Here is a 26,001-nt window from a genome sequence, read left to right as displayed (position 1 = left end):
TCTCGGCCTCTCACCTCCTGCCCGGTCCCTCGTTCTCCTTCCTCTCGGCCTCTCACCTCCTGCCTTGTCCCTCATTCTCCCTCCTCCCGGCCTCTTCCCTCCGGCTGCCCGGTCCCTCGTTCTCCTTCCCTCCGGCTGCCCGGTCCCTCGTTCTCCTTCCCTCCGGCTGCCCGGTCCCTCGTTCTCCTTCCCTCCGGCTGCCCGGTCTCCTCCGCTTCCCTCCGGCTGCCCGGTCCCTCGTTCTCCTTCCCTCCGGCTGCCCGGTCCCTCGTTCTCCTTCCTCTCGGCCTCTTACCTCCTGCCCGGTCCCTCGTTCTCCTTCCTTTCGGCCTCTTACCTCCTGCCTTGTCTCTCATTCTCCCTCCGGCTGCCCGGTCCCTCGTTCTCCTTCCCTCCGGCTGCCCGGTCCCTCATTCTCTTCCCTCCGGCTGCCCGGTCCCTCGTTCTCCTTCCCTCCGGCTGCCCGGTCCCTCGTTCTCCTTCCCTCCGGCCTCTTACCTCCTGCCTTGTCCCTCGTTCTCCTTCCTCTCAGCCTCTCACCTCCTGCCCGGTCCCTCGTTCTCCTTCCTCTCGGCCTCTCACCTCCTGCCTTGTCCCTCATTCTCCCTCCTCCCGGCCTCTTCCCTCCGGCTGCCCGGTCCCCCGTTCTCCTTCCCTCCGGCTGCCCGGTCCTCGTTCTCCTTCCTCTCGGCCTGTTACCTCCTGCCCGGTCCCTCGTTCCTCCTTCCTTTCGGCCTCTTACCTCCTGCCTTGTCTCTCATTCTCCCTCGGCTGCCCGGTCCCTCGTTCTCCTTCCCTCCGGCTGCCCGGTCCCTCGTTCTCCTTCCCTCCGGCCTCTTACATCCTGCCTTGTCCCTCGTTCTCCTTCCTCTCGGCCTCTCACCTCCTGCCCGGTCCCTCGTTCTCCTTCCTCTCAGCCTCTCACCTCCTGCCTTGTCCCTCATTCTCCTCCTCCCGGCCTCTTCCCTCCGGCTGCCCGGTCCCTCGTTCTCCTTCCTCTCGGCCTCTTACCTCCTGCCCGGTCCCTCGTTCTCCTTCCTTTCGGCCTCTTTACCTCCTGCCTTGTCTCTCATTCTCCCTCCGGCTGCCCGGTCCTCATTCTCCTTCCCTCCGGCTTCTTACCTCCCGCCCGGTCCTTGTTCTCCTTCCTCTCGGCCACTTACATCCCGCCCGGTCCTCGTTCTCCTTCCTCTCGGCCTCTTACCTCCCGCCCGGTCCCTCGTTCTCCTTCCTCTCGGCCTCTCACCTCCTGCCCGGTCCTCGTTCTCCTTCCTCTCGGCCTCTCACCTCCTGCCTTGTCCCTCATTCTCCCTCCTCCCGGCCTCTTCCCTCCGGCTGCCCGGTCCCTCGTTCTCCTTCCCTCCGGCTGCCCGGTCCCTCGTTCTCCTTCCCTCCGGCTGCCCGGTCCCTCGTTCTCCTTCCCTCCGGCTGCCCGATCCCTCGTTCTCCTTCCCTCCGGCTGCCCGATCCCTCGTTCTCCTACCTCTCGGCCTCTTACCTTTTGCCCGGTCCCTCGTTCTCCCTTCCTTTCGGCCTCTTACCTCCTGCCTTGTCTCTCATTCTCCCTCCGGCTGCCCGGTCCCTCGTTCTCCTTCCCTCCGGCTGCCCGGTCCCTCGTTCTCCTTCCCTCCGGCTGCCCGGTCCCTCGTTCTTCCCGCCGGCTGCCCGGTCCCTCGTTCTCCTTCCCGCCGGCTGCCCGGTCCCTCGTTCTCCTTCCCTCCGGCCTCTTACCTCCTCCCGGTCCCTTGTTCTCCTTCCTCTCGGCCACTTACATCCCGCCCGGTCACTCGTTCTCCTTCCTCTCGGCCTCTTACCTCCCGCCCGGTCACTCGTTCTCCTTCCTCTCGGCCTCTTACCTCCCGCCCGGTCCCTCGTTCTCCTTACCTCCCGCCCGGTCCCTCGTTCTCCTTACCTCCCGCCCGGTCCCTCGTTCTCCTTACCTCCCGCCCGGTCCCTCGTTCTCCTTACCTCCCGGCTCCCTTACCTCCCGGCCGGTCCCTCGTTCTCCTTACCTCCCGCCCGGTCCCTCGTTCTCCTTACCTCCCGGCTCCCTTACCTCCCGCCCGGTCCCTCGTTCTCCTTACCTCCCGCCCGGTCCCCTCGTTCTCCTTACCTCCCGCCCGGTCCCTCGTTCTCCTTACCTCCCGCCCGGTCCCTCGTTCTCCTTACCTCCCGCCCGGTCCCTCGTTCTCCTTACCTCCCCGCCCGGTCCCTCGTTCTCCTTACCTCCCGGCTCCCTTACCTCCCGGCCGGTCCCTCGTTCTCCTTACCTCCCGGCCGGTCCCTCGTTCTCCTTACCTCCCGGCCGGTCCCTCGTTCTCCTTACCTCCCGCCCGGTCACTCGTTCTCCTTACCTCCCGGCCGGTCCCTCGTTCTCCACTGACTTTGGCTTCTTTTTGGCTTATTGTCCTGTATTTCCCCCGTACACGTTCTCATTTATCTTTTCTTGTAGGTGAGAGAAATCGGCTGGCGTCAGAAACACGAGTCTTTCTTGAGGACAATTCGCCAGGCGCGGGTAGTGCAGGACGTTGTTGCCAGAGGGGGAAAGATATCCGATCTGCCTCCTCATCCCCCACAGGAGAACCCGGATTACGTGGCTTGTCCTCATTGCAGCCGGCGCTTTGCTCCACGAGCAGCAGAACGACATATTCCAAAATGTGAGAATATTAAAGCAGGCCCCGTCCCCCACCGTCCCGCCGCCGCTGACACAGGTAAGACCACGGAGGATCAGCACAAGGTCTCATTCACAGCTGGATTTTAGCGTCTGCATTATGGCTGCGAGTCCAAGCCCGACTTACAGCCTCAGATCCCAGACCCGTCTGAATGAAGCCAAAGGCCGTGTTCACACTACGCTTGTCTCGCCAGATGCAGCAATAGTCTCCAATGGGCTGAGCATGCCAAGAGCGTCTATTTGTGGTACGTCTGGCCCATCCCCACGTGATCCGTATTCCACTAAATATTTTGATGGGATTAGAGAAATGACAGGACACGCAGCAGGATAGTGCTCCCCCCCCCGTCAGCAGGATAGTGCCCCCCCCCCCGTCAGCAGGATAGTGCCCCCCCCCCCGTCAGCAGGATAGTGCCCCCCCCCCCGTCAGCAGGATAGTGCCCCCCCCCGTCAGCAGGATAGTGCCCCCCCCCCGTCAGCAGGATAGTGCCCCCCCCCGTCAGCAGGATAGTGCCCCCCCGTCAGCAGGATAGTGCCCCCCCCCGTCAGCAGGATAGTGCCCCCCCCGTCAGCAGGATAGTGCGACCCGTCAGCAGGATAGTGCCCACCCGTCAGCAGGATAGTGCCCCCCCGTCAGCAGGATAGTGCCCCCCGTCAGCAGGATAGTGCCCCCGTCAGCAGGATAGTGCCCCCCCCCCCCGGTCAGCAGGATAGTGCCCCCCCGTCAGCAGGATAGTGCCCCCCCCGTCAGCAGGATAGTGCCCCCCCGTCAGCAGGATAGTGCCCCCCCCCGTCAGCAGGATAGTGCCCCCCCGTCAGCAGGATAGTGCCCGCCCGTCAGCAGGATAGTGCCCCCCGTCAGCAGGATAGTGCCCCCCGTCAGCAGGATAGTGCCCCCGTCAGCAGGATAGTGCCCCCCGTCAGCAGGATAGGTGCCCCCCGCAGCAGGATAGTGCCCCCCCCGTCAGCAGGATAGTGCCCCCCCCGTCAGCAGGATAGTGCCCCCCCCCGTCAGCAGGATAGTGCCCCCCCCCGTCAGCAGGATAGTGCCCCCCCCGTCAGCAGGATAGTGCCCCCCCGTCAGCAGGATAGTGCCCCCCCCGTCAGCAGGATAGTGCCCCCCCGTCAGCAGGATAGTGCGACCGGCAGCAGGATAGTGCCGACCCGTCAGCAGGATAGTGCCCGACCCGTCAGCAGGATAGTGCCCCCCCGTCAGCAGGATAGTGCCCCCCGTCAGCAGGATAGTGCCCCCCGTCAGCAGGATAGTGCCCCCGTCAGCAGGATAATGCCCCCCGTCAGCAGGATAATGCCTCCCGTCAGCAGGGTAGTGCCCCCCGTCAGCAGGGTAGTGCCCCCCGTCAGCAGGGTAGTGCCCCCCGTCAGCAGGGTAGTGCCCCCTCAGCAGGATAATGCCCCCCGTCAGCAGGATAATGCCCCGTCAGCAGGGTAGTGCCCCCGTCAGCAGGATAGTGCCCCCCCCGTCAGCAGGATAGTGCCCCCCCCGTCAGCAGGATAGTGCCCCCCCCCGTCAGCAGGATAGTGCCCCCCCCCGTCAGCAGGATAGTGCCCCCCCCGTCAGCAGGATAGTGCCCCCCCCCGTCAGCAGGATAGTGCCCCCCCCCGTCAGCAGGATAGTGCCCCCCCCGTCAGCAGGATAGTGCCCCCCCCCGTCAGCAGGATAGTGCGACCCGTCAGCAGGATAGTGCCCGACCCGTCAGCAGGATAGTGCCCCCCCCGTCAGCAGGATAGTGCCCCCCGTCAGCAGGATAGTGCCCCCCGTCAGCAGGATAGTGCCCCCCGTCAGCAGGATAGTGCCCCCCGTCAGCAGGGTAGTGCCCCCGTCAGCAGGGTAGTGCCCCCGTCAGCAGGATAATGCCTCCCGTCAGCAGGGTAGTGCCCCCCGTCAGCAGGGTAGTGCCCCCCGTCAGCAGGGTTGTGCCCCCCGTCAGCAGGATAATGCCCCCCATCAGCAGGATAATGCCCCCGTCAGCAGGATAATGCCCCGTCAGCAGGGTAGTGCCCCCGTCAGCAGGGTAGTGCCCCCGTCAGCAGGGTAGTGCCCCCGTCAGCAGGGTAGTGCCCCCGTCAGCAGGGTAGTGCCCCCGTCAGCAGGGTAGTGCCCCCGTCAGCAGGGTAGTGCCCCCGTCAGCAGGGTAGTGCCCCCCGTCAGCAGGGTAGTGCCCCCCGTCAGCAGGATAGTGCCCCCCGTCAGCAGGATAGTGCCCCCTGTCAGCAGGGTAGTGCCCCCGCCACGTCTTGTGCCGGAGACCGCGGGAACCTCCTGACGTCTTGTGGAGTCCATGACGACGGATAAGAGCTGTGCGGGGGCGCGAGGGCGACTACACAGTGTTAGGCGGGTGGTTATGGTGGATCGCCTTCCGCAGACGAGATGACGGATCCCGCACCTCTATATCCGTGTGACTGGTGCAGATATGGGCGGGTGTACTTACTTTCCCGCGGCAGTAGATCACGTGGGCAGAGACTTCGGCTTCACACAGTTTTATTTCACATTTAGTGAGAAGGGCTGGAAGCATTGACTGAATACTGTAGTACACTAAGGGAACAGGCGGTGGCGCTGTGCCCCACATTCACTTGCGGCTGTACATCTTTGGCAAAATAAAATGTGGTCGTGCAGAACTGTCCAGTCCCCCCCCAGCTGCTCTTCATGACACGACACATAGGGGCACTGTGCTCATATAAGGCACTGACAAGTCTTTCTATTCGTGACAGGAACTGGATGAGGTCCATAAATCACATGGTGGTCCCAGAAGACGAGCGGCAGGGGTCTGTACCCAGGAAGCACCACGAGCCCTCGTCACAGTCTTCTCTGGAGGTCTCTGCGCTGCCACCAGCCGAGGACGTCACCTTCATACAGAGCGCCACCTGCAGGGAGAAGAGGGGAGGGTCACGCTGCGTCATTCTAATAAAGTCTTAGTCTGACTGGTGATTGGTTGTGTAGACCTCGTGACTCCAGAGAACAGCAGCACCTTGTATGGATCCCATCAGAGGAGCCGCTGATCTTTTGCGGGGGGAGGGGGGGGGGGGGTTCTACCTCTGATGGGATCCAGAAATAAACAGATGATAAATCCAGCGATGCGGGCCGGGCCGTTCATTGCTGCAGCCGCCGTCCTGTACGGAGCCACGAAATATCACCAGGACCTACATCTCCCAATGTATAGGAACCGTCGCAAGAACCCTATAGCGCTGTCCATATATAAACACTGTAACAGTACAGCAGCATTATAAGGGGAGCGGCTGATATCAGAGACACGGCTGGAGATTATAACAGTACAGCAGCATTATAAGAGGAGCGGCTGATATCAGAGACACGGCTGGAGATTATAACAGTACAGCAGCATTATAAGGGGAGCGGCTGATATCAGAGACACGGCTGATATCGGAGACACGGCTGGAGATTATAACAGTACAGCAGCATTATAAGGGGAGCGGCTGATATCAGAGACACGGCTGGAGATTATAACAGTACAGCAGCATTATAAGAGGAGCGGCTGATATCAGAGACACGGCTGGAGATTATAACAGTACAGCAGCATTATAAGGGGAGCGGCTGATATCAGACACACGGCTGGAGATTATAACAGTACAGCAGCATTATAAGAGGAGCGGCTGATATCAGACACACGGCTGGAGATTATAACAGTACAGCAGGATATAAGAGGAGCGGCTGATATCAGAGACACGGCTGGAGATTATAACAGTACAGCAGCATTATAAGGGGAGCGGCTGATATCAGAGACACGGCTGATATCGGAGACACGGCTGGAGATTATAACAGTACAGCAGCATTATAAGGGGAGCGGCTGATATCAGAGACACGGCTGGAGATTATAACAGTACAGCAGCATTATAAGGGAGCGGCTGATATCAGAGACACGGCTGGAGATTATAACAGTACAGCATCATTATAAGGGGAGCGGCTGATATCAGAGACACGGCTGGAGATTATAACAGTACAGCATCATTATAAGGGGAGCGGCTGATATCAGAGACACGGCTGGAGATTATAACAGTACAGCAGCATTATAAGGGGAGCGGCTGATATCAGAGACACGGCTGGAGATTATAACAGTACAGCAGCATTATAAGGGGAGCGGCTGATATCAGAGACACGGCTGGAGATTATAACAGTACAGCAGCATTATAAGGGGAGCGGCTGATATCAGAGACACGGCTGGAGATTATAACAGTACAGCAGCATTATAAGAGGAGCGGCTGATATCAGAGACACGGCTGGAGATTATAACAGTACAGCAGCATTATAAGAGGAGCGGCTGATATCAGAGACACGGCTGGAGATTATAACAGTACAGCAGCATTATAAGAGGAGCGGCTGATATCAGAGACACAGCTGGAGATTATAACAGTACAGCAGCATTATAAGAGGAGCGGCTGATATCAGAGACACGGCTGGAGATTATAACAGTACAGCAGCATTATAAGAGGAGCGGCTGATATCAGAGACACGGCTGGAGATTATAACAGTACAGCAGCATTATAAGGGGAGCGGCTGATATCAGAGACACAGCTGGAGATTATAACAGTACAGCAGCATTATAAGAGGAGCGGCTGATATCAGAGACACAGCTGGAGATTATAACAGTACAGCAGCATTATAAGAGGAGCGGCTGATATCAGACACACGGCTGGAGATTATAACAGTACAGCAGCATTATAAGAGGAGCGGCTGATATCAGAGACACAGCTGGAGATTATAACAGTACAGCAGCATTATAAGGGGAGCGGCTGATATCAGAGACACGGCTGGAGATTATAACAGTACAGCAGCATTATAAGAGGAGCGGCTGATATCAGAGACACGGCTGGAGATTATAACAGTACAGCAGCATTATAAGAGGAGCGGCTGATATCAGACACACGGCTGGAGATTATAACAGTACAGCAGCATTATAAGAGGAGCGGCTGATATCAGACACACGGCTGGAGATTATAACAGTACAGCAGCATTATAAGAGGAGCGGCTGATATCAGACACACGGCTGGAGATTATAACAGTACAGCAGCATTATAAGGGGAGCGGCTGATATCAGAGACACGGCTGGAGATTATAACAGTACAGCAGCATTATAAGAGGAGCGGCTGATATCAGAGACACGGCTGGAGATTATAACAGTACAGCAGCATTATAAGAGGAGCGGCTGATATCAGAGACACGGCTGGAGATTATAACAGTACAGCAGCATTATAAGGGGAGCGGCTGATATCAGAGACACGGCTGGAGATTATAACAGTACAGCAGCATTATAAGAGGAGCGGCTGATATCAGAGACACGGCTGGAGATTATAACAGTACAGCAGCATTATAAGGGGAGCGGCTGATATCAGAGACACGGCTGGAGATTATAACAGTACAGCAGCATTATAAGAGGAGCGGCTGATATCAGAGACACGGCTGGAGATTATAACAGTACAGCAGCATTATAAGAGGAGCGGCTGATATCAGAGACACGGCTGGAGATTATAACAGTACAGCAGCATTATAAGGGGAGCGGCTGATATCAGAGACACGGCTGGAGATTATAACAGTACAGCAGCATTATAAGAGGAGCGGCTGATATCAGAGACACGGCTGGAGATTATAACAGTACAGCAGCATTATAAGGGGAGCGGCTGATATCAGACACGGCTGGAGATTATAACAGTACAGCAGCATTATAAGGGGAGCGGCTGATATCAGAGACACGGCTGGAGATTATAACAGTACAGCAGCATTATAAGAGGAGCGGCTGATATCAGAGACACGGCTGGAGATTATAACAGTACAGCAGCATTATAAGAGGAGCGGCTGATATCAGAGACACGGCTGGAGATTATAACAGTACAGCAGCATTATAAGAGGAGCGGCTGATATCAGAGACACGGCTGGAGATTATAACAGTACAGCAGCATTATAAGAGGAGCGGCTGATATCAGAGACACGGCTGGAGATTATAACAGTACAGCAGCATTATAAGGGGAGCGGCTGATATCAGAGACACGGCTGGAGATTATAACAGTACAGCAGCATTATAAGAGGAGCGGCTGATATCAGAGACACGGCTGGAGATTATAACAGTACAGCAGCATTATAAGAGGAGCGGCTGATATCAGAGACACGGCTGGAGATTATAACAGTACAGCAGCATTATAAGGGGAGCGGCTGATATCAGAGACACGGCTGGAGATTATAACAGTACAGCAGCATTATAAGGGGAGCGGCTGATATCAGAGACACGGCTGGAGATTATAACAGTACAGCAGCATTATAAGAGGAGCGGCTGATATCAGAGACACGGCTGGAGATTATAACAGTACAGCAGCATTATAAGAGGAGCGGCTGATATCAGAGACACGGCTGGAGATTATAACAGTACAGCAGCATTATAAGAGGAGCGGCTGATATCAGACACACGGCTGGAGATTATAACAGTACAGCAGCATTATAAGGGGAGCGGCTGATATCAGAGACACGGCTGGAGATTATAACAGTACAGCAGCATTATAAGGGGAGCGGCTGATATCAGAGACACGGCTGGAGATTATAACAGTACAGCAGCATTATAAGGGGAGCGGCTGATATCAGACACGGCTGGAGATTATAACAGTACAGCAGCATTATAAGAGGAGCGGCTGATATCAGAGACACGGCTGGAGATTATAAACAGTACAGCAGCATTATAAGAGGAGCGGCTGATATCAGACACGGCTGGAGATTATAACAGTACAGCAGCATTATAAGAGGAGCGGCTGATATCAGACACGGCTGGAGATTATAACAGTACAGCAGCATTATAAGAGGAGCGGCTGATATCAGAGACACGGCTGGAGATTATAACAGTACAGCAGCATTATAAGGGGAGCGGCTGATATCAGAGACACGGCTGGAGATTATAACAGTACAGCAGCATTATAAGAGGAGCGGCTGATATCAGAGACACGGCTGGAGATTATAACAGTACAGCAGCATTATAAGGGGAGCGGCTGATATCAGACACACGGCTGGAGATTATAACAGTACAGCAGCATTATAAGAGGAGCGGCTGATATCAGAGACACGGCTGGAGATTATAACAGTACAGCAGCATTATAAGAGGAGCGGCTGATATCAGAGACACGGCTGGAGATTATAACAGTACAGCAGCATTATAAGAGGAGCGGCCGATATCAGACACGGCTGGAGATTATAACAGTACAGCAGCATTATAAGAGGAGCGGCTGATATCAGAGACACGGCTGGAGATTATAACAGTTATAACAGTACAGCAGCATTAGAAGAGGAGCGGCTGATATCAGAGACACGGCTGGAGATTATAACAGTACAGCAGCATTATAAGGGGAGCGGCTGATATCAGAGACACGGCTGGAGATTATAACAGTACAGCAGCATTATAAGGGGAGCGGCTGATATCAGAGACACGGCTGGAGATTATAACAGTACAGCAGCATTATAAGGGGAGCGGCTGATATCAGAGACACGGCTGGAGATTATAACAGTACAGCAGCATTATAAGGGGAGCGGCTGATATCAGAGACACGGCTGGAGATTATAACAGTACAGCAGCATTATAAGAGGAGCGGCTGATATCAGACACACGGCTGGAGATTATAACAGTACAGCAGCATTATAAGAGGAGCGGCTGATATCAGAGACACGGCTGGAGATTATAACAGTACAGCAGCATTATAAGAGGAGCGGCTGATATCAGAGACACGGCTGGAGATTATAACAGTACAGCAGCATTATAAGAGGAGCGGCTGATATCAGAGACACGGCTGGAGATTATAACAGTACAGCAGCATTATAAGAGGAGCGGCTGATATCAGAGACACGGCTGGAGATTATAACAGTACAGCAGCATTATAAGAGGAGCGGCTGATATCAGAGACACGGCTGGAGATTATAACAGTACAGCAGCATTATAAGGGGAGCGGCTGATATCAGAGACACGGCTGGAGATTATAACAGTACAGCAGCATTATAAGGGGAGCGGCTGATATCAGAGACACGGCTGGAGATTATAACAGTACAGCAGCATTATAAGAGGAGCGGCTGATATCAGACACGGCTGGAGATTATAACAGTACAGCAGCATTATAAGAGGAGCGGCTGATATCACACACGGCTGGAGATTATAACAGTACAGCAGCATTATAAGGGGAGCGGCTGATATCAGAGACACGGCTGGAGATTATAACAGTACAGCAGCATTATAAGGGGAGCGGCTGATATCAGAGACACGGCTGGAGATTATAACAGTACAGCAGCATTATAAGAGGAGCGGCTGATATCAGACATGGCTGGAGATTATAACAGTACAGCAGCATTATAAGAGGAGCGGCTGATATCACACACGGCTGGAGATTATAACAGTACAGCAGCATTATAAGGGGAGCGGCTGATATCAGAGACACGGCTGGAGATTATAACAGTACAGCAGCTTTATAAGGGGAGCGGCTGATATCAGAGACACGGCTGGAGATTATAACAGTACAGCAGCATTATAAGAGGAGCGGCTGATATCAGAGACACGGCTGGAGATTATAACAGTACAGCAGCATTATAAGAGGAGCGGCTGATATCAGAGACACAGCTGGAGATTATAACAGTACAGCAGCATTATAAGAGGAGCGGCTGATATCAGAGACACGGCTGGAGATTATAACAGTACAGCAGCATTATAAGGGGAGCGGCTGATATCAGACACACGGCTGGAGATTATAACAGTACAGCAGCATTATAAGGGGAGCGGCTGATATCAGAGACACGGCTGGAGATTATAACAGTACAGCAGCATTATAAGAGGAGCGGCTGATATCAGACACGGCTGGAGATTATAACAGTACAGCAGCATTATAAGAGGAGCGGCTGATATCAGACACACGGCTGGAGATTATAACAGTACAGCAGCATTATAAGGGGAGCGGCTGATATCAGAGACACGGCTGGAGATTATAACAGTACAGCAGCATTATAAGAGGAGCGGCTGATATCAGAGACACGGCTGGAGATTATAACAGTACAGCAGCATTATAAGAGGAGCGGCTGATATCAGAGACACGGCTGGAGATTATAACAGTACAGCAGCATTATAAGAGGAGCGGCTGATATCAGACACACGGCTGGAGATTATAACAGTACAGCAGCATTATAAGGGGAGCGGCTGATATCAGACACACGGCTGGAGATTATAACAGTACAGCAGCATTATAAGGGGAGCGGCTGATATCAGACACACGGCTGGAGATTATAACAGTACAGCAGCATTATAAGAGGAGCGGCTGATATCAGAGACACAGCTGGAGATTATAACAGTACAGCAGCATTATAAGAGGAGCGGCTGATATCAGACACACGGCTGGAGATTATAACAGTACAGCAGCATTATAAGGGGAGCGGCTGATATCAGAGACACGGCTGGAGATTATAACAGTACAGCAGCATTATAAGGGGAGCGGCTGATATCAGAGACACGGCTGGAGATTATAACAGTACAGCAGCATTATAAGAGAAGCGGCTGATATCAGAGACACGGCTGGAGATTATAACAGTACAGCAGCATTATAAGAGGAGCGGCTGATATCAGACACACGGCTGGAGATTATAACAGTACAGCAGCATTATAAGGGGAGCGGCTGATATCAGACACACGGCTGGAGATTATAACAGTACAGCAGCATTATAAGGGGAGCGGCTGATATCAGAGACACGGCTGGAGATTATAACAGTACAGCAGCATTATAAGGGGAGCGGCTGATATCAGAGACACGGCTGGAGATTATAACAGTACAGCAGCATTATAAGAGAAGCGGCTGATATCAGAGACACGGCTGGAGATTATAACAGTACAGCAGCATTATAAGAGGAGCGGCTGATATCAGAGACACGGCTGGAGATTTATAACAGTACAGCAGCATTATAAGGGAGCGGCTGATATCAGAGACACGGCTGGAGATTATAACAGTACAGCAGCATTATAAGGGGAGCGGCTGATATCAGAGACACGGCTGGAGATTATAACAGTACAGCAGCATTATAAGGGGAGCGGCTGATATCAGAGACACGGCTGGAGATTATAACAGTACAGCAGCATTATAAGAGGAGCGGCTGATATCAGACACACGGCTGGAGATTATAACAGTACAGCAGCATTATAAGAGGAGCGGCTGATATCAGAGACACGGCTGGAGATTATAACAGTACAGCAGCATTATAAGGGAGCGGCTGATATCAGAGACACGGCTGGAGATTATAACAGTACAGCAGCATTATAAGAGGAGCGGCTGATATCAGAGACACGGCTGGAGATTATAACAGTACAGCAGCATTATAAGAGGAGCGGCTGATATCAGAGACACGGCTGGAGATTATAACAGTACAGCAGCATTATAAGGGGAGCGGCTGATATCAGAGACACGGCTGGAGATTATAACAGTACAGCAGCATTATAACAGGAGCGGCTGATATCAGAGACACGGCTGGAGATTATAACAGTACAGCAGCATTATAAGAGGAGCGGCTGATATCAGAGACACGGCTGGAGATTATAACAGTACAGCAGCATTATAAGAGGAGCGGCTGATATCAGAGACACGGCTGGAGATTATAACAGTACAGCAGCATTATAAGAGGAGCGGCTGATATCAGAGACACGGCTGGAGATTATAACAGTACAGCAGCATTATAAGAGGAGCGGCTGATATCAGAGACACGGCTGGAGATTATAACAGTACAGCAGCATTATAAGAGGAGCGGCTGATATCAGAGACACGGCTGGAGATTATAACAGTACAGCAGCATTATAAGGGGAGCGGCTGATATCAGAGACACGGCTGGAGATTATAACAGTACAGCAGCATTATAAGAGGAGCGGCTGATATCAGACACGGCTGGAGATTATAACAGTACAGCAGCATTATAAGAGGAGCGGCTGATATCAGACACACGGCTGGAGATTATAACAGTACAGCAGCATTATAAGGGGAGCGGCTGATATCAGAGACACGGCTGGAGATTATAACAGTACAGCAGCATTATAAGAGGAGCGGCTGATATCAGACACGGCTGGAGATTATAACAGTACAGCAGCATTATAAGAGGAGCGGCTGATATCAGACACACGGCTGGAGATTATAACAGTACAGCAGCATTATAAGGGGAGCGGCTGATATCAGAGACACGGCTGGAGATTATAACAGTACAGCAGCATTATAAGAGGAGCGGCTGATATCAGAGACACGGCTGGAGATTATAACAGTACAGCAGCATTATAAGAGGAGCGGCTGATATCAGAGACACGGCTGGAGATTATAACAGTACAGCAGCATTATAAGAGGAGCGGCTGATATCAGACACACGGCTGGAGATTATAACAGTACAGCAGCATTATAAGAGGAGCGGCTGATATCAGAGACACGGCTGGAGATTATAACAGTACAGCAGCATTATAAGAGGAGCGGCTGATATCAGAGACACGGCTGGAGATTATAACAGTACAGCAGCATTATAAGAGGAGCGGCTGATATCAGACACACGGCTGGAGATTATAACAGTACAGCAGCATTATAAGAGGAGCGGCTGATATCAGACACACGGCTGGAGATTATAACAGTACAGCAGCATTATAAGGGGAGCGGCTGATATCAGAGACACGGCTGGAGATTATAACAGTACAGCAGCATTATAAGAGGAGCGGCTGATATCAGAGACACGGCTGGAGATTATAACAGTACAGCAGCATTATAAGGGGAGCGGCTGATATCAGAGACACGGCTGGAGATTATAACAGTACAGCAGCATTATAAGAGGAGCGGCTGATATCAGACACGGCTGGAGATTATAACAGTACAGCAGCATTATAAGAGGAGCGGCTGATATCACACACGGCTGGAGATTATAACAGTACAGCAGCATTATAAGGGGAGCGGCTGATATCAGAGACACGGCTGGAGATTATAACAGTACAGCAGCTTTATAAGGGGAGCGGCTGATATCAGAGACACGGCTGGAGATTATAACAGTACAGCAGCATTATAAGAGGAGCGGCTGATATCAGAGACACGGCTGGAGATTATAACAGTACAGCAGCATTATAAGAGGAGCGGCTGATATCAGAGACACGGCTGGAGATTATAACAGTACAGCAGTATTATAAGAGGAGCGGCTGATATCAGAGACACGGCTGGAGATTATAACAGTACAGCAGCATTATAAGAGGAGCGGCTGATATCAGAGACACGGCTGGAGATTATAACAGTACAGCAGCATTATAAGAGGAGCGGCTGATATCAGACACACGGCTGGAGATTATAACAGTACAGCAGCATTATAAGGGGAGCGGCTGATATCAGAGACACGGCTGGAGATTATAACAGTACAGCAGCATTATAAGGGGAGCGGCTGATATCAGAGACACGGCTGGAGATTATAACAGTACAGCAGCATTATAAGAGAAGCGGCTGATATCAGAGACACGGCTGGAGATTATAACAGTACAGCAGCATTATAAGAGGAGCGGCTGATATCAGAGACACGGCTGGAGATTATAACAGTACAGCAGCATTATAAGAGGAGCGGCTGATATCAGACACACGGCTGGAGATTATAACAGTACAGCAGCATTATAAGAGGAGCGGCTGATATCAGAGACACGGCTGGAGATTATAACAGTACAGCAGCATTATAAGAGGAGCGGCTGATATCAGAGACACGGCTGGAGATTATAACAGTACAGCAGCATTATAAGGGGAGCGGCTGATATCAGACACACGGCTGGAGATTATAACAGTACAGCAGCATTATAAGGGGAGCGGCTGATATCAGAGACACGGCTGATATCGGAGACACGGCTGGAGATGACGGGGGCAGGGAGGTCTCTAGATGAATAGAAGTCCTGGCGTGTCTGGTAGTTCGGCGTCCATTATATCTAAGCTGTCATTGATAATCCCGATATCCGCAGATTGTGGTTGTAATAAATCCCAGTGTAAAGTCATCCATATTTCTTTCAGCCAGAATCTTGCACCGGTGTGGGGTGGAGGAGCCGGCGTTCCTGCTCGTGTCTGGGTCATGTCTGGAACCATCCGGTCTCTCATCCCAATGAAGAACACGTCAAACAGCCTCTGAAATGGCTGATAACAGCGAGCACATTCCGTCTATGCACCTACTCCCCCCTATATCCTAATCTGGTGAGGTCTTCAGACGTAACTAAGCAGATAAGAGGCAACAGATGGGTCTGCGGAGCCAACGCCGTGGTCATCAGTCAGCTCTGCCGCCCGCAGGACACGAAATCTGATGGAAAAACTCATAATCCGGAGTATCAGGAGGTGCTTAGATAAATGTTCTGCACGTAGAACGGGGGACGAGATCAGCGCGAATACCAATAACTATCATTCTCTACTGACCTGCAGCTCTGGATGTGACTGGAGTATTAAACATGACAAAATAAGAACAGGAACTCTGAGTCACGAGCGCCCGCTGGGACATCCGCTGCAGGGAAAAGCTGGAGGGTCCTTGGTCCCTTTTGTTCTCAGGAGGTCGGACCCCACTATTATTCTACGGCAGGTCCCAGCGCTCCCCAGAACGTTCTAAGACGGGAAAACCCCTTTAACCATTTCGTTGCCAGCACTTTTTGGACATTTTGCACCTCTGGGAGCAATAAATGGCACAATAAAGAATCACTCTAACCCCCGTAGCTACAGTGAAGGAAATAAGTATTTGATCCCTTGCTGATTTTGTAAGTTTCCCGCTGTCAAAGACATGAACAGTCTAGAATTTTTAGGCTAGGTTCATTTTACCAGTGAGAGATAGATTATATAAAAAAAACAAAAAAAACAGAAAATCACATTGTCAAAATGATATATATTTATTTGCATTGTGCAGAGAAATAAGTATTTGATCCCTTTGGCAAACAAGACTTAATACTTGGTGGCAAAACCCTTGTTGGCAAGCACAGCAGTCAGACGTTTTTTGTAGTTGATGATGAGGTTTGCACACATGTTAGATGGAATTTTGGCCCACTCCTCTTTGCAGATCATCTGTAAATCATTAAGATTTCGAGGCTGTCGCTTGGCAACTCGGATCTTCAGCTCCCTCCATAAGTTTTCGATGGGATTAAGGTCTGGAGACTGGCTAGGCCACTCCATGACCTTAATGTGCTTCTTTTTGAGCCACTCCTTTGTTGTCTTGGCTGTATGTTTCGGGTCATTGTCGTGCTGGCAGACCCAGCCACGAGCCATTTTTAATGTCCTGGTGGAGGGAAGGAGGTTGTCACTCAGGATTTGACGGTACATGGCTCCATCCATTCTCCCATTGATGCGGTGAAGTAGTCTTGTGCCCTTAGCAGAGAAACACCCCCAAAACATAATGTTTCCACCTCCATGCTTGACAGTGGGGACGGTGTTCTTTGGGTCATAGGCAGCATTTCTCTTCCTCCAAACACGGCGAGTTGAGTTAATGCCAAAGAGCTCAATTTTAGTCTCATCTGACCACAGCACCTTCTCCCAATCACTCTCAGAATCATCCAGATGTTCATTTGCAAACTTCAGACGGGCCTGTACATGTGCCTTCTTGAGCAGGGGGACCTTGCGGGCACTGCAGGATTGTAATGTGTTACCAATGGTTTTCTTGGGGACTGTGGTCCCAGCTGCCTTGAGATCATTAACAAGTTCCCCCGTGTAGTTTTCGGCTGAGCTCTCACCTTCCTCAGGATCAAGGATACCCCACGAGGTGAGATTTTGCATGGAGCCCCAGATCGATGTGGATTGACAGTCATTTTGCATGTCTTCCATGTTCTTACTATTGCACCAACAGTTGTCTCCTTCTCACCCAGCGTCTTACTTATGGTTTTGTAGCCCATTCCAGCCTTGTGCAGGTCTATGATCTTGTCCCTGACATCCTTAGAAAGCTCTTTGGTCTTGCCCATGTTGTAGAGGTTAGAGTCAGACTGATCATTGAGTCTGTGGACAGGAGTCTGTTATACAGGTGACCATGTAAGAGCTGTCTATAATGCCGGCACCAAGTTGATTTGGAGCAGTAACTGGTCTGGAGGAGGCTGAACTCTTAATGGTTGGTCGGGGGTCACATACTTATTTCTCTGTGCACAATGCAAATAAATATATATAATTTTGACAATGTGATTTTCTTTTTTTATATATATAATCTATCTCTGACTGGTAAAATTAACCGAGCCTAAAAATTCTAGACTGTTCATGTCTTTGACAGCGGGAAACTTACAAAATCAGCAAGGGATCAAATACTTATTTCCTCCACTGTAAATCTTCTGACAGCAGAGCCCTGGCACAGTGTAACACGTAGCACGTTCTACACAGGCCTCGCCGCGCACAACGCCTCCTGAACAACCAAAGCTCATAAACTTCTGCAGGACGGAGCAGCCGCATTTCCTGCACGCAACGACCGGAGCAGCCGCATTTCCTGCACGCAACGACCGGAGCAGCCGCATTTCCTGCACGCAACGACCGGAGCAGCCGCATTTCCTGCACGCAACGACCGGAGCAGCCGCATTTCCTGCACGCAACGACCGGAGCACCGCAGTTCTCTGGATAAAAGGAAATCATTTTCAATGCATTCAATTCTACATACAAGTCGGGGTTCTCGCACAAAAACAATGTAAAACGAACAGACCAAGGTGAGAAAAGATCTTGTATACCCGAAGGCTGAACCAGAGGCCGTGCAATATAAAAACACGCACCGCACACGCCAAACAGCGACCACGCTGCCGAAATGCACCGCCCGCCGCGTAGAAGATGCAGAAAACATTGCGTAATCAAGCCGATCCCTCATAGGAATAAATGTCCCGTACAACGATGTGCGGAGTTCATCCGTCCCGCGCGCCGACCCTCACAGGAGCGCACCAACCGTACAAACTACACCGCAACATCTGAAGAACTCCGACCCTAATCTCTGATAGAAGGGTCATTTGTGACTGACGAAATCTTTTCCATCCATCAGAATCCGCAACCCCGGACCCTGCACGACCCCGGACCCTGCACGACCCCGGACCCTGCACGACCCCGGACCCTGCACGACCCCGGACCCTGCTCGACACCGGACCCTGCATGATCCCGGACCCTGCACGACCCTGCACGACCCCGGACCCTGCACGACCCCGGACCCTGCACGACCCCGGACCCTGCACGACCCCGGACCCTGCACGACCCCGGACCCTGCACGACCCCGGACCCTGCACGACCCCGGACCCTGCACGAGGCGCCACACAGTGCCATGTCTCAGCGCTTCATGGAGATGTAAACTATAGGGGGATCACTTATCAGGGGGGCATTACCTGTCTCTGCAGCACCTGGATGGTCTCCCCTTGTTTAGTGACCGTCTGACCCTGCTGGAAGACAAAGCGGACGTCACATTCCCAGGACGCAGAGTGTGAGCTCCGCGGAATCGTACAGCATTTCATACCCACCTGCACCGCCGCCTGCAGCTTCTCCTCCAGCTCCTGAACCAGCGCCCTCAGCCGGGCGTTCTCTCTGTGCAGACCCTCCTGCTCGCTCACACAGGAGGCCACCAATCCCTGCAGCCTCTTCACCTCTTCCTGCAGAGAGCTGCAAACACAGGCCTGCGACTAATGCAAAGATGGGGGTTATAATGCAGTCATGACACGCCCCCCGTCACATGACCCCATTACCTGCAGGACCACCCCCCTGTCACATGACCCCATTACCTGCAGGACACCGCCCCCCCGTCACATGACCCCATTACCTGCAGGACCACCCCCCATCATCTGCAGGACCCCGCCCCCGTCACATGACCCCATTACGTGCAGGACCACCCCCCCAGTCACCTGACCCCATTACCTGCAGGACCACCCCCCATCACATGACCCCATTACCTGCAGGACCACCCCCCCATCACATGACCCCATTACCTGCAGGACCACCCCCCCATCACATGACCCCATTACCTGCAGGACCACCCCCCCATCACATGACCCCATTACCTGCAGGACCACCCCCCCCATCACATGACCCCATTACCTGCAGGACCACCCCCCCCCCCATCACATGACCCCATTACCTGCAGGACCACCCCCCCCCCATCACATGACCCCATTACCTGCAGGACCACCCCCCATCACATGACCCCATTACCTCCAGGACCACCCCCCCATCACATGACCCCATTACCTCCAGGACCACCCCCCCATCACATGACCCCATTACCTCCAGGACCACCCCCCCATCACATGACCCCATTACCTGCAGGACCACCCCCCCATCACATGACCCCATTACCTGCAGGACCACCCACCCATCACATGACCCCATTACCTGCAGGACCACCCACCCCCCCCCCCATCACATGACCCCATTACCTCCAGGACCAGCGCTGCAGTGTCTGGTGGGGTCGTGTGCAGCTCTTCTAATGGCGGAGGCACGTCCTGCGGGAGCTCGATACTCTGACAGGACGGCGTCTCAGGCATCGGGATGAACTCGGCCTCTTCCAGCTCCTGAAGTGATTATTAGACAGACAATGATCAGTAAGTACGAGGTCTGATGTGAAACAAGCGCTGCCGCCCTGACACGTTCACGACTCTCTGGGCAGCGACTACTTACAATACCGGGCAACCCAGTCTATTACCTGTCGCAGCCAGCTGGGGCACGCACTGCTCTCCACATCCCCCGTGGTATTAAACGGGCTGGTCTCTGGTCGTGCCTCCATAGTCCCACGGAAGCCATCGCTGGGTTCAGAAGTTATGGACTCGCTGGCGCTGTCCCCCTCCACTCCTGCGCCGGAGCCTCGTGACGAGCAGCTCTGCGCAACTGTGGGGTGAAAAGGATTCAATGTACTCGTCTGCCATTTCTACAGATCCCCCCCCCCCCCAACAGGCCAGCCCCGTCCTCCCCGGACACTCACGCGTTCCGATAGAGAGACCACTGCTATTAGAGCGAATTGTTTTTGAGTTCAGAACTTTCTCTGTCAAAAAATATAAACGAGTATAAGAAATCTGTGACCACGAGCAGCGACGCGGCCAGAACTGCGACAAGATGGCAGACCACTCACCCACAATAAGGATGGTGTGCCAGCCGCGGCACGAGAGATCAGTCACATGATGCAAGGAGCCAAAAATTGGCCGTGGCCAGGAGGTGCAGATGTCAGAGCCTTGAGGTCGCTCATTTGGTGTCATAGCAAGACGGCCATTTCCCCCGTTTCCCCACGCAAAAATGTGATTGTCTGAGGGAAAAGCAAAGAGACGATTGTTCTGTGTCCTTCACCCTGCTCCCCTCCCCCGTGCTCATTCGCTCACCATCCGTGGCTGCGATGGTGAACTCGTCCCCGCAGGACACGCGAATGACCTGCTTTCCCCCAAGAGGTCCACCCAGAAGATTGATGCCCAGATGCTTCCGATAGTCTCCCACACCTAACTGACCACACTTGTTACACCCAAATGTCAAAAGACGACCACGTTCTAAAAAACAGACGGCACAAATCAGAGCACAGGCCACACGGATGGAAGGCGCGTGGCACTTGTGGCCGCTCCTCACCATCAATGGCGGCTGTATGCGTCTTCCCGGGTGAGATGCTGCGCACTTTATAGAAGGAGAGTTGCTTGGCGAGAGTCAGAGAAGTGGTGTAAGGGACTTCACGATAAGCCTAAAGACAAAGACTGGCTCCATAACACAGAGCAACAGAAAGGCTGCTGTGTACAGACACAAGGTGCTCGCCTACTCACCTCGTGGTTAATAATCCCCGCAGTGCACTGATTTAATCCCAGCTTGTTGTGTTCATTGAAGCCACAGGCAAGAACTTTACCAGACTGAGTCAGCAGGAAGCTGCCGTCCGAGCCACAGCTGACGCTCACGATGCACAGGCCGCGCTGCACCTCCACCTGACGAGAGGAAACATGTCACAGCGGATCCACCAGACAGGGACAGGAGAGGAAACGTCACAGTGGATCCACCAGACAGAGACAGGGACAGCAGAGGAGACATGTCACAGCGGATCCACCAGACAGAGACAGGAGAGGAAACGTCACAGCGGATCCACCAGACAGGGACAGCAGAGGAAACATGTCACATCGGATCCACCAGACAGGGACAGGAGAGGAAACATGTCACATCGGATCCACCAGACAGAGACAGGGACAGCAGAGGAAACATGTCACAGCGGATCCACCAGACAGAGACAGCAGAGGAAACATGTCACATCGGATCCACCAGACAGGGACAGGAGAGGAAACATGTCACATCGGATCCACCAGACAGAGACAGGGACAGCAGAGGAAACATGTCACAGCGGATCCACCAGACAGAGACAGGGACAGCAGAGGAAACATGTCACAGCGGATCCACCAGACAGAGACAGGGACAGCAGAGGAAACATGTCACAGCGGATCCACCAGACAGAGACAGGGACAGCAGAGGAAACATGTCACAGCGGATCCCACCAGACAGAGACAGGGACAGCAGAGGAAACAGGTCACAGCGGATCCACCAGACAGGGACAGCAGAGGAGACATGTCACAGCGGATCCACCAGACAGGGACAGGAGAGGAAACGTCACAGCGGATCCACCAGACAGGGACAGGAGAGGAAACATGTCACAGCGGATCCACCAGACAGAGACAGGGACAGGAGAGGAAACGTCACAGCGGATCCACCAGACAGGGACAGCAGAGGAGACATGTCACAGCGGATCCACCAGACAGGGACAGCAGAGGAGACATGTCACAGCGGATCCACCAGACAGGGACAGGAGAGGAAACATGTCACAGCGGATCCACCAGACAGAGACAGGGACAGGGACAGGAGAGGAAACATGTCACATCGGATCCACCAGACAGGGACAGGAGAGGAAACATGTCACAGCGGATCCACCAGACAGAGACAGGGACAGGAGAGGAAACGTCACAGCGGATCCACCAGACAGGGACAGCAGAGGAGACATGTCACATCGGATCCACCAGACAGGGACAGGAGAGGAAACATGTCACAGCGGATCCACCAGACAGAGACAGGGACAGGAGAGGAAACATGTCACAGCGGATCCACCAGACAGAGACAGGGACAGGAGAGGAAACATGTCACAGCGGATCCACCAGACAGGGACAGGAGAGGAAAGATGTCACAGCGGATCCACCAGACAGAGACAGGGACAGGAGAGGAAAGATGTCACAGCGGATCCACCAGACAGAGACAGGAGAGGAAAGATGTCACAGCGGATCCACCAGACAGAGACAGGAGAGGAAAGATGTCACAGTGGATCCACCAGACAGAGACAAGAGAGGAAACATGTCACAGCGGATCCCACCAGACAGAGACAGGGCCAGGAGAGGAAACATGTCACAGCGGATCCACCAGACAGAGACAGGAGAGGAAACATGTCACAGCGGATCCACCAGACAGAGACAGGAGAGGAAACATGTCACAGCGGATCCCACCAGACAGAGACAGGAGAGGAAAGATGTCACAGCGGATCCACCAGACAGAGACAGGAGAGGAAAGATGTCACAGCGGATATCCACCAGACAGAGACAAGAGAGGAAACATGTCACAGCGGATCCCACCAGACAGAGACAGGGCCAGGAGAGGAAACATGTCACAGCGGATCCCACCAGACAGAGACAGGAGAGGAAACATGTCACAGCGTATCTCACCAGACAGAGACAGGAGAGGAAACATGTCACAGCGGATCCCACCAGAAAGAGACCGGGACAGGAGAGGAAACATGTCACAGCGGATCCCACCAGACAGAGACAGGAGAGGAAACATGTCACAGCGGATCCCACCAGACAGAGACAAGAGAGGAAACATGTCACAGCGGATCCCACCAGACAGAGACAGGGCCAGGAGAGGAAACATGTCACAGCGGATCCAACAGACAGAGACAGGAGAGAAAAGATGTCACAGCGGATCCACCAGACAGAGACAAGAGAGGAAACATGTCACAGCGGATCCCACCAGACAGAGACAGGGCCAGGAGAGGAAACATGTCACAGCGGATCCCACCAGACAGAGACAGGAGATGAAACATGTCACAGCGGATCCCACCAGACAGGGACAGGAGAGGAAACATGTCACAGCGGATCCCACCAGACAGAGACAGGAGAGGAAACATGTCACAGCGGATCCCACCAGACAGAGACGGGAGAGGAAACATGTCACAGCGGATCCCACTAGACAGAGACAGCAGAGGAAACATGTCACAGCGGATCCCACTAGACAGAGACAGCAGAGGAAACATGTCACAGCGGATCCCACCAGACAGAGACAGGGACAGCAGAGGAAACATGTCACAGCGGATCCACCAGACAGAGACAGGGACAGCAGAGGAGACATGTCACAGCGGATCCACCAGACAGAGACAGGGACAGCAGAGGAAACATGTCACAGCGGATCCACCAGACAGGGACAGGAGAGGAAACGTCACAGCGGATCCATCAGACAGAGACAGGGACAGCAGAGGAAACATGTCACAGTGGATCCACCAGACAGAGACAGGGACAGGAGAGGAAACATGTCACAGCGGATCCCACCAGACAGGGACAGGAGAGGAAACATGTCACAGCGGATCCCACTAGACAGAGACAGGGACAGCAGAGGAAACATGTCACAGCGGATCCCACCAGACAGAGACAGGGACAGCAGAGGAAACATGTCACAGAGGATCCCACCAGACAGAGACAGGGACAGCAGAGGAAACATGTCACAGCGGATCCACCAGACAGAGACAGGGACAGCAGAGGAAACATGTCACAGCGGATCCACCAGACAGAGACAGGGACAGGAGAGGAAACATGTCACAGTGGATCCCACCAGACAGGGAAGGGAGAGGAAACATGTCACAGCGGATCCCACCAGACAGAGACAGGGACAGCAGAGGAAAAATGTCACAGCGGATCCACCAGACAGAGACAGGGACAGGAGAGGAAACATGTCACAGCGGATCCCACCAGACAGGGACAGCAGAGGAAACTTGTCACAGCGGATCCACCAGACAGAGACAGGGACAGCAGAGGAAAAATGTCACAGTGGATCCCACCAGACAGAGACCGGGACAGGAAAGGAAACATGTCACAGTGGATCCCACCAGGCAGAGACAGGGCCAGGAGAGGAAACATGTCACAGCGGATCCACCAGACAGAGACAGGGACAGGAGAGGAAACATGTCACAGTGGATCCCACCAGACAGGGAAGGGAGAGGAAACATGTCACAGCGGATCCCACCAGACAGAGACAGCAGAGGCCAGATAGTCACCTTCTGGGGAGTGCAGACATCGTCCTCCGAATCCAGGCCCAAGCGCCCTGCACAGAAGAAACAGCCGTCACAGCCGCATTCTCCGACCATCAGGGTGAAGTGAAGACAACTGGGCAAACGTACCGTACTCTCCGCAGCCCCACGAGTACACACACCTGCTGCGAGTCAGAACCATGACGTGACTGTCACCACAGGACACCTGTTCAATGGGTTCATTCAAGAAGAAATCCACCAGAATGGGTTCAAGGACCTCGGAGCCCAGGCTCTGACCCACTCCGAGGCAGCCATAGTAATCAGAGCCAAAGGAGTAGAGCTGACCCTCATCTGCACAGCGGGAACACACAGCCAATCAGCTCCATCAGCCGGCGCTTTACACGCAGCCGCCAGCCATACTCTCCACACCCACCTGTAATGCACATGGTAAAATCCCCGCCGCAGCTGACTTGCTGCACAGTTTTGCCCTGCAGCTTCTCCACATGCTTTGGTTGTCGGTACGAGGCGCGGTCCCCATGTCCCAGTTGGCCGTGCAGCTTTGACCCTCCCTGCATATTCTGGTGAGTGAGGGGAAATGTAGTGAGGTTCAAGCAAACATTGCAGCTGGTGGGGTTCTTCTCTTTTGACACTCACCACCCACGTGTACAGCTCCTTCTCCACGGTCACCACTGCAAAATGAGCGTCTCCAGCACAGACCTGCCGCGCTCGCCACCCTCCCTTAAACACATCTAACTTCTGGGGTGTGGATTTTCCACCCCCCCACACGTAAACCTCGCTGCTCCGTGATGTGACCACCGCCACAGGGGCATCGCTGACAGTGCCAGGCCTGGGTACGAACAGAACACAAAATAAGTGACAGCTCATGTGTGTGGGTGACAGACACAATCCCGCTCTCCTCACCTGGGTCTCTTGCTGGATTTGTTGAGGAGAGACACTTGATCTTCCATATCTCTGTAGAGCAATCATTGGACATCTGCTAAATCTCATAATCCTGTACATACAATTCCTGCCCCGAAATACACAGCTATACTTACCTCCTCCTACGACTCAGTAACGGCCGCGTCAAAATCTCATCTGCGCTGGGCCTCTTCTCTGGGTC

The 26,001-nt window shown here is 53.3% G+C and overlaps 2 protein-coding genes across 4 annotated transcripts in view; one reads left to right on the top strand and one right to left on the bottom strand.

Annotated features, from left to right (window-relative positions):
* Positions 1-5,615, top strand: part of LOC142731460 (uncharacterized) — a 9,045-nt gene extending 3,430 nt beyond the window's left edge. For 2 of the 3 annotated variants that reach the window (XM_075849397.1, XM_075849398.1), the window contains exons 3-4: positions 2,453-2,711; positions 5,399-5,615. In XM_075849397.1, coding sequence (XP_075705512.1) covers positions 2,453-2,711; positions 5,399-5,409 — 270 coding nt within the window. In that variant the 3' untranslated portion in view covers positions 5,410-5,615. The remainder of the gene's footprint in view (positions 1-2,452; positions 2,712-5,398) is intronic. The other variant, XM_075849399.1, reaches the window with a different exon arrangement.
* On the bottom strand, positions 5,328-26,001 carry LOC142731463 (serine/threonine-protein kinase Nek9-like; the record flags this gene model as incomplete). Its single annotated transcript, XM_075849404.1, has 16 exons — positions 5,328-5,551; positions 18,985-19,038; positions 19,117-19,275; positions 20,026-20,160; positions 20,292-20,473; positions 20,568-20,627; positions 20,715-20,885; positions 20,959-21,120; positions 21,197-21,305; positions 21,385-21,540; positions 24,909-24,955; positions 25,032-25,232; positions 25,315-25,459; positions 25,536-25,728; positions 25,803-25,853; positions 25,937-26,001. Coding segments are annotated over 16 exons (2,022 nt in total), but the record flags the coding sequence as incomplete, so codon positions are not given.

The sequence above is a fragment of the Rhinoderma darwinii genome, unplaced genomic scaffold (genome assembly GCF_050947455.1).
Source record: "Rhinoderma darwinii isolate aRhiDar2 unplaced genomic scaffold, aRhiDar2.hap1 Scaffold_792, whole genome shotgun sequence".
In the NCBI taxonomy this organism is placed as follows: Eukaryota; Metazoa; Chordata; class Amphibia; order Anura; family Rhinodermatidae; genus Rhinoderma; species Rhinoderma darwinii.
This window is presented reverse-complemented; position numbering and strand designations above follow the sequence as displayed.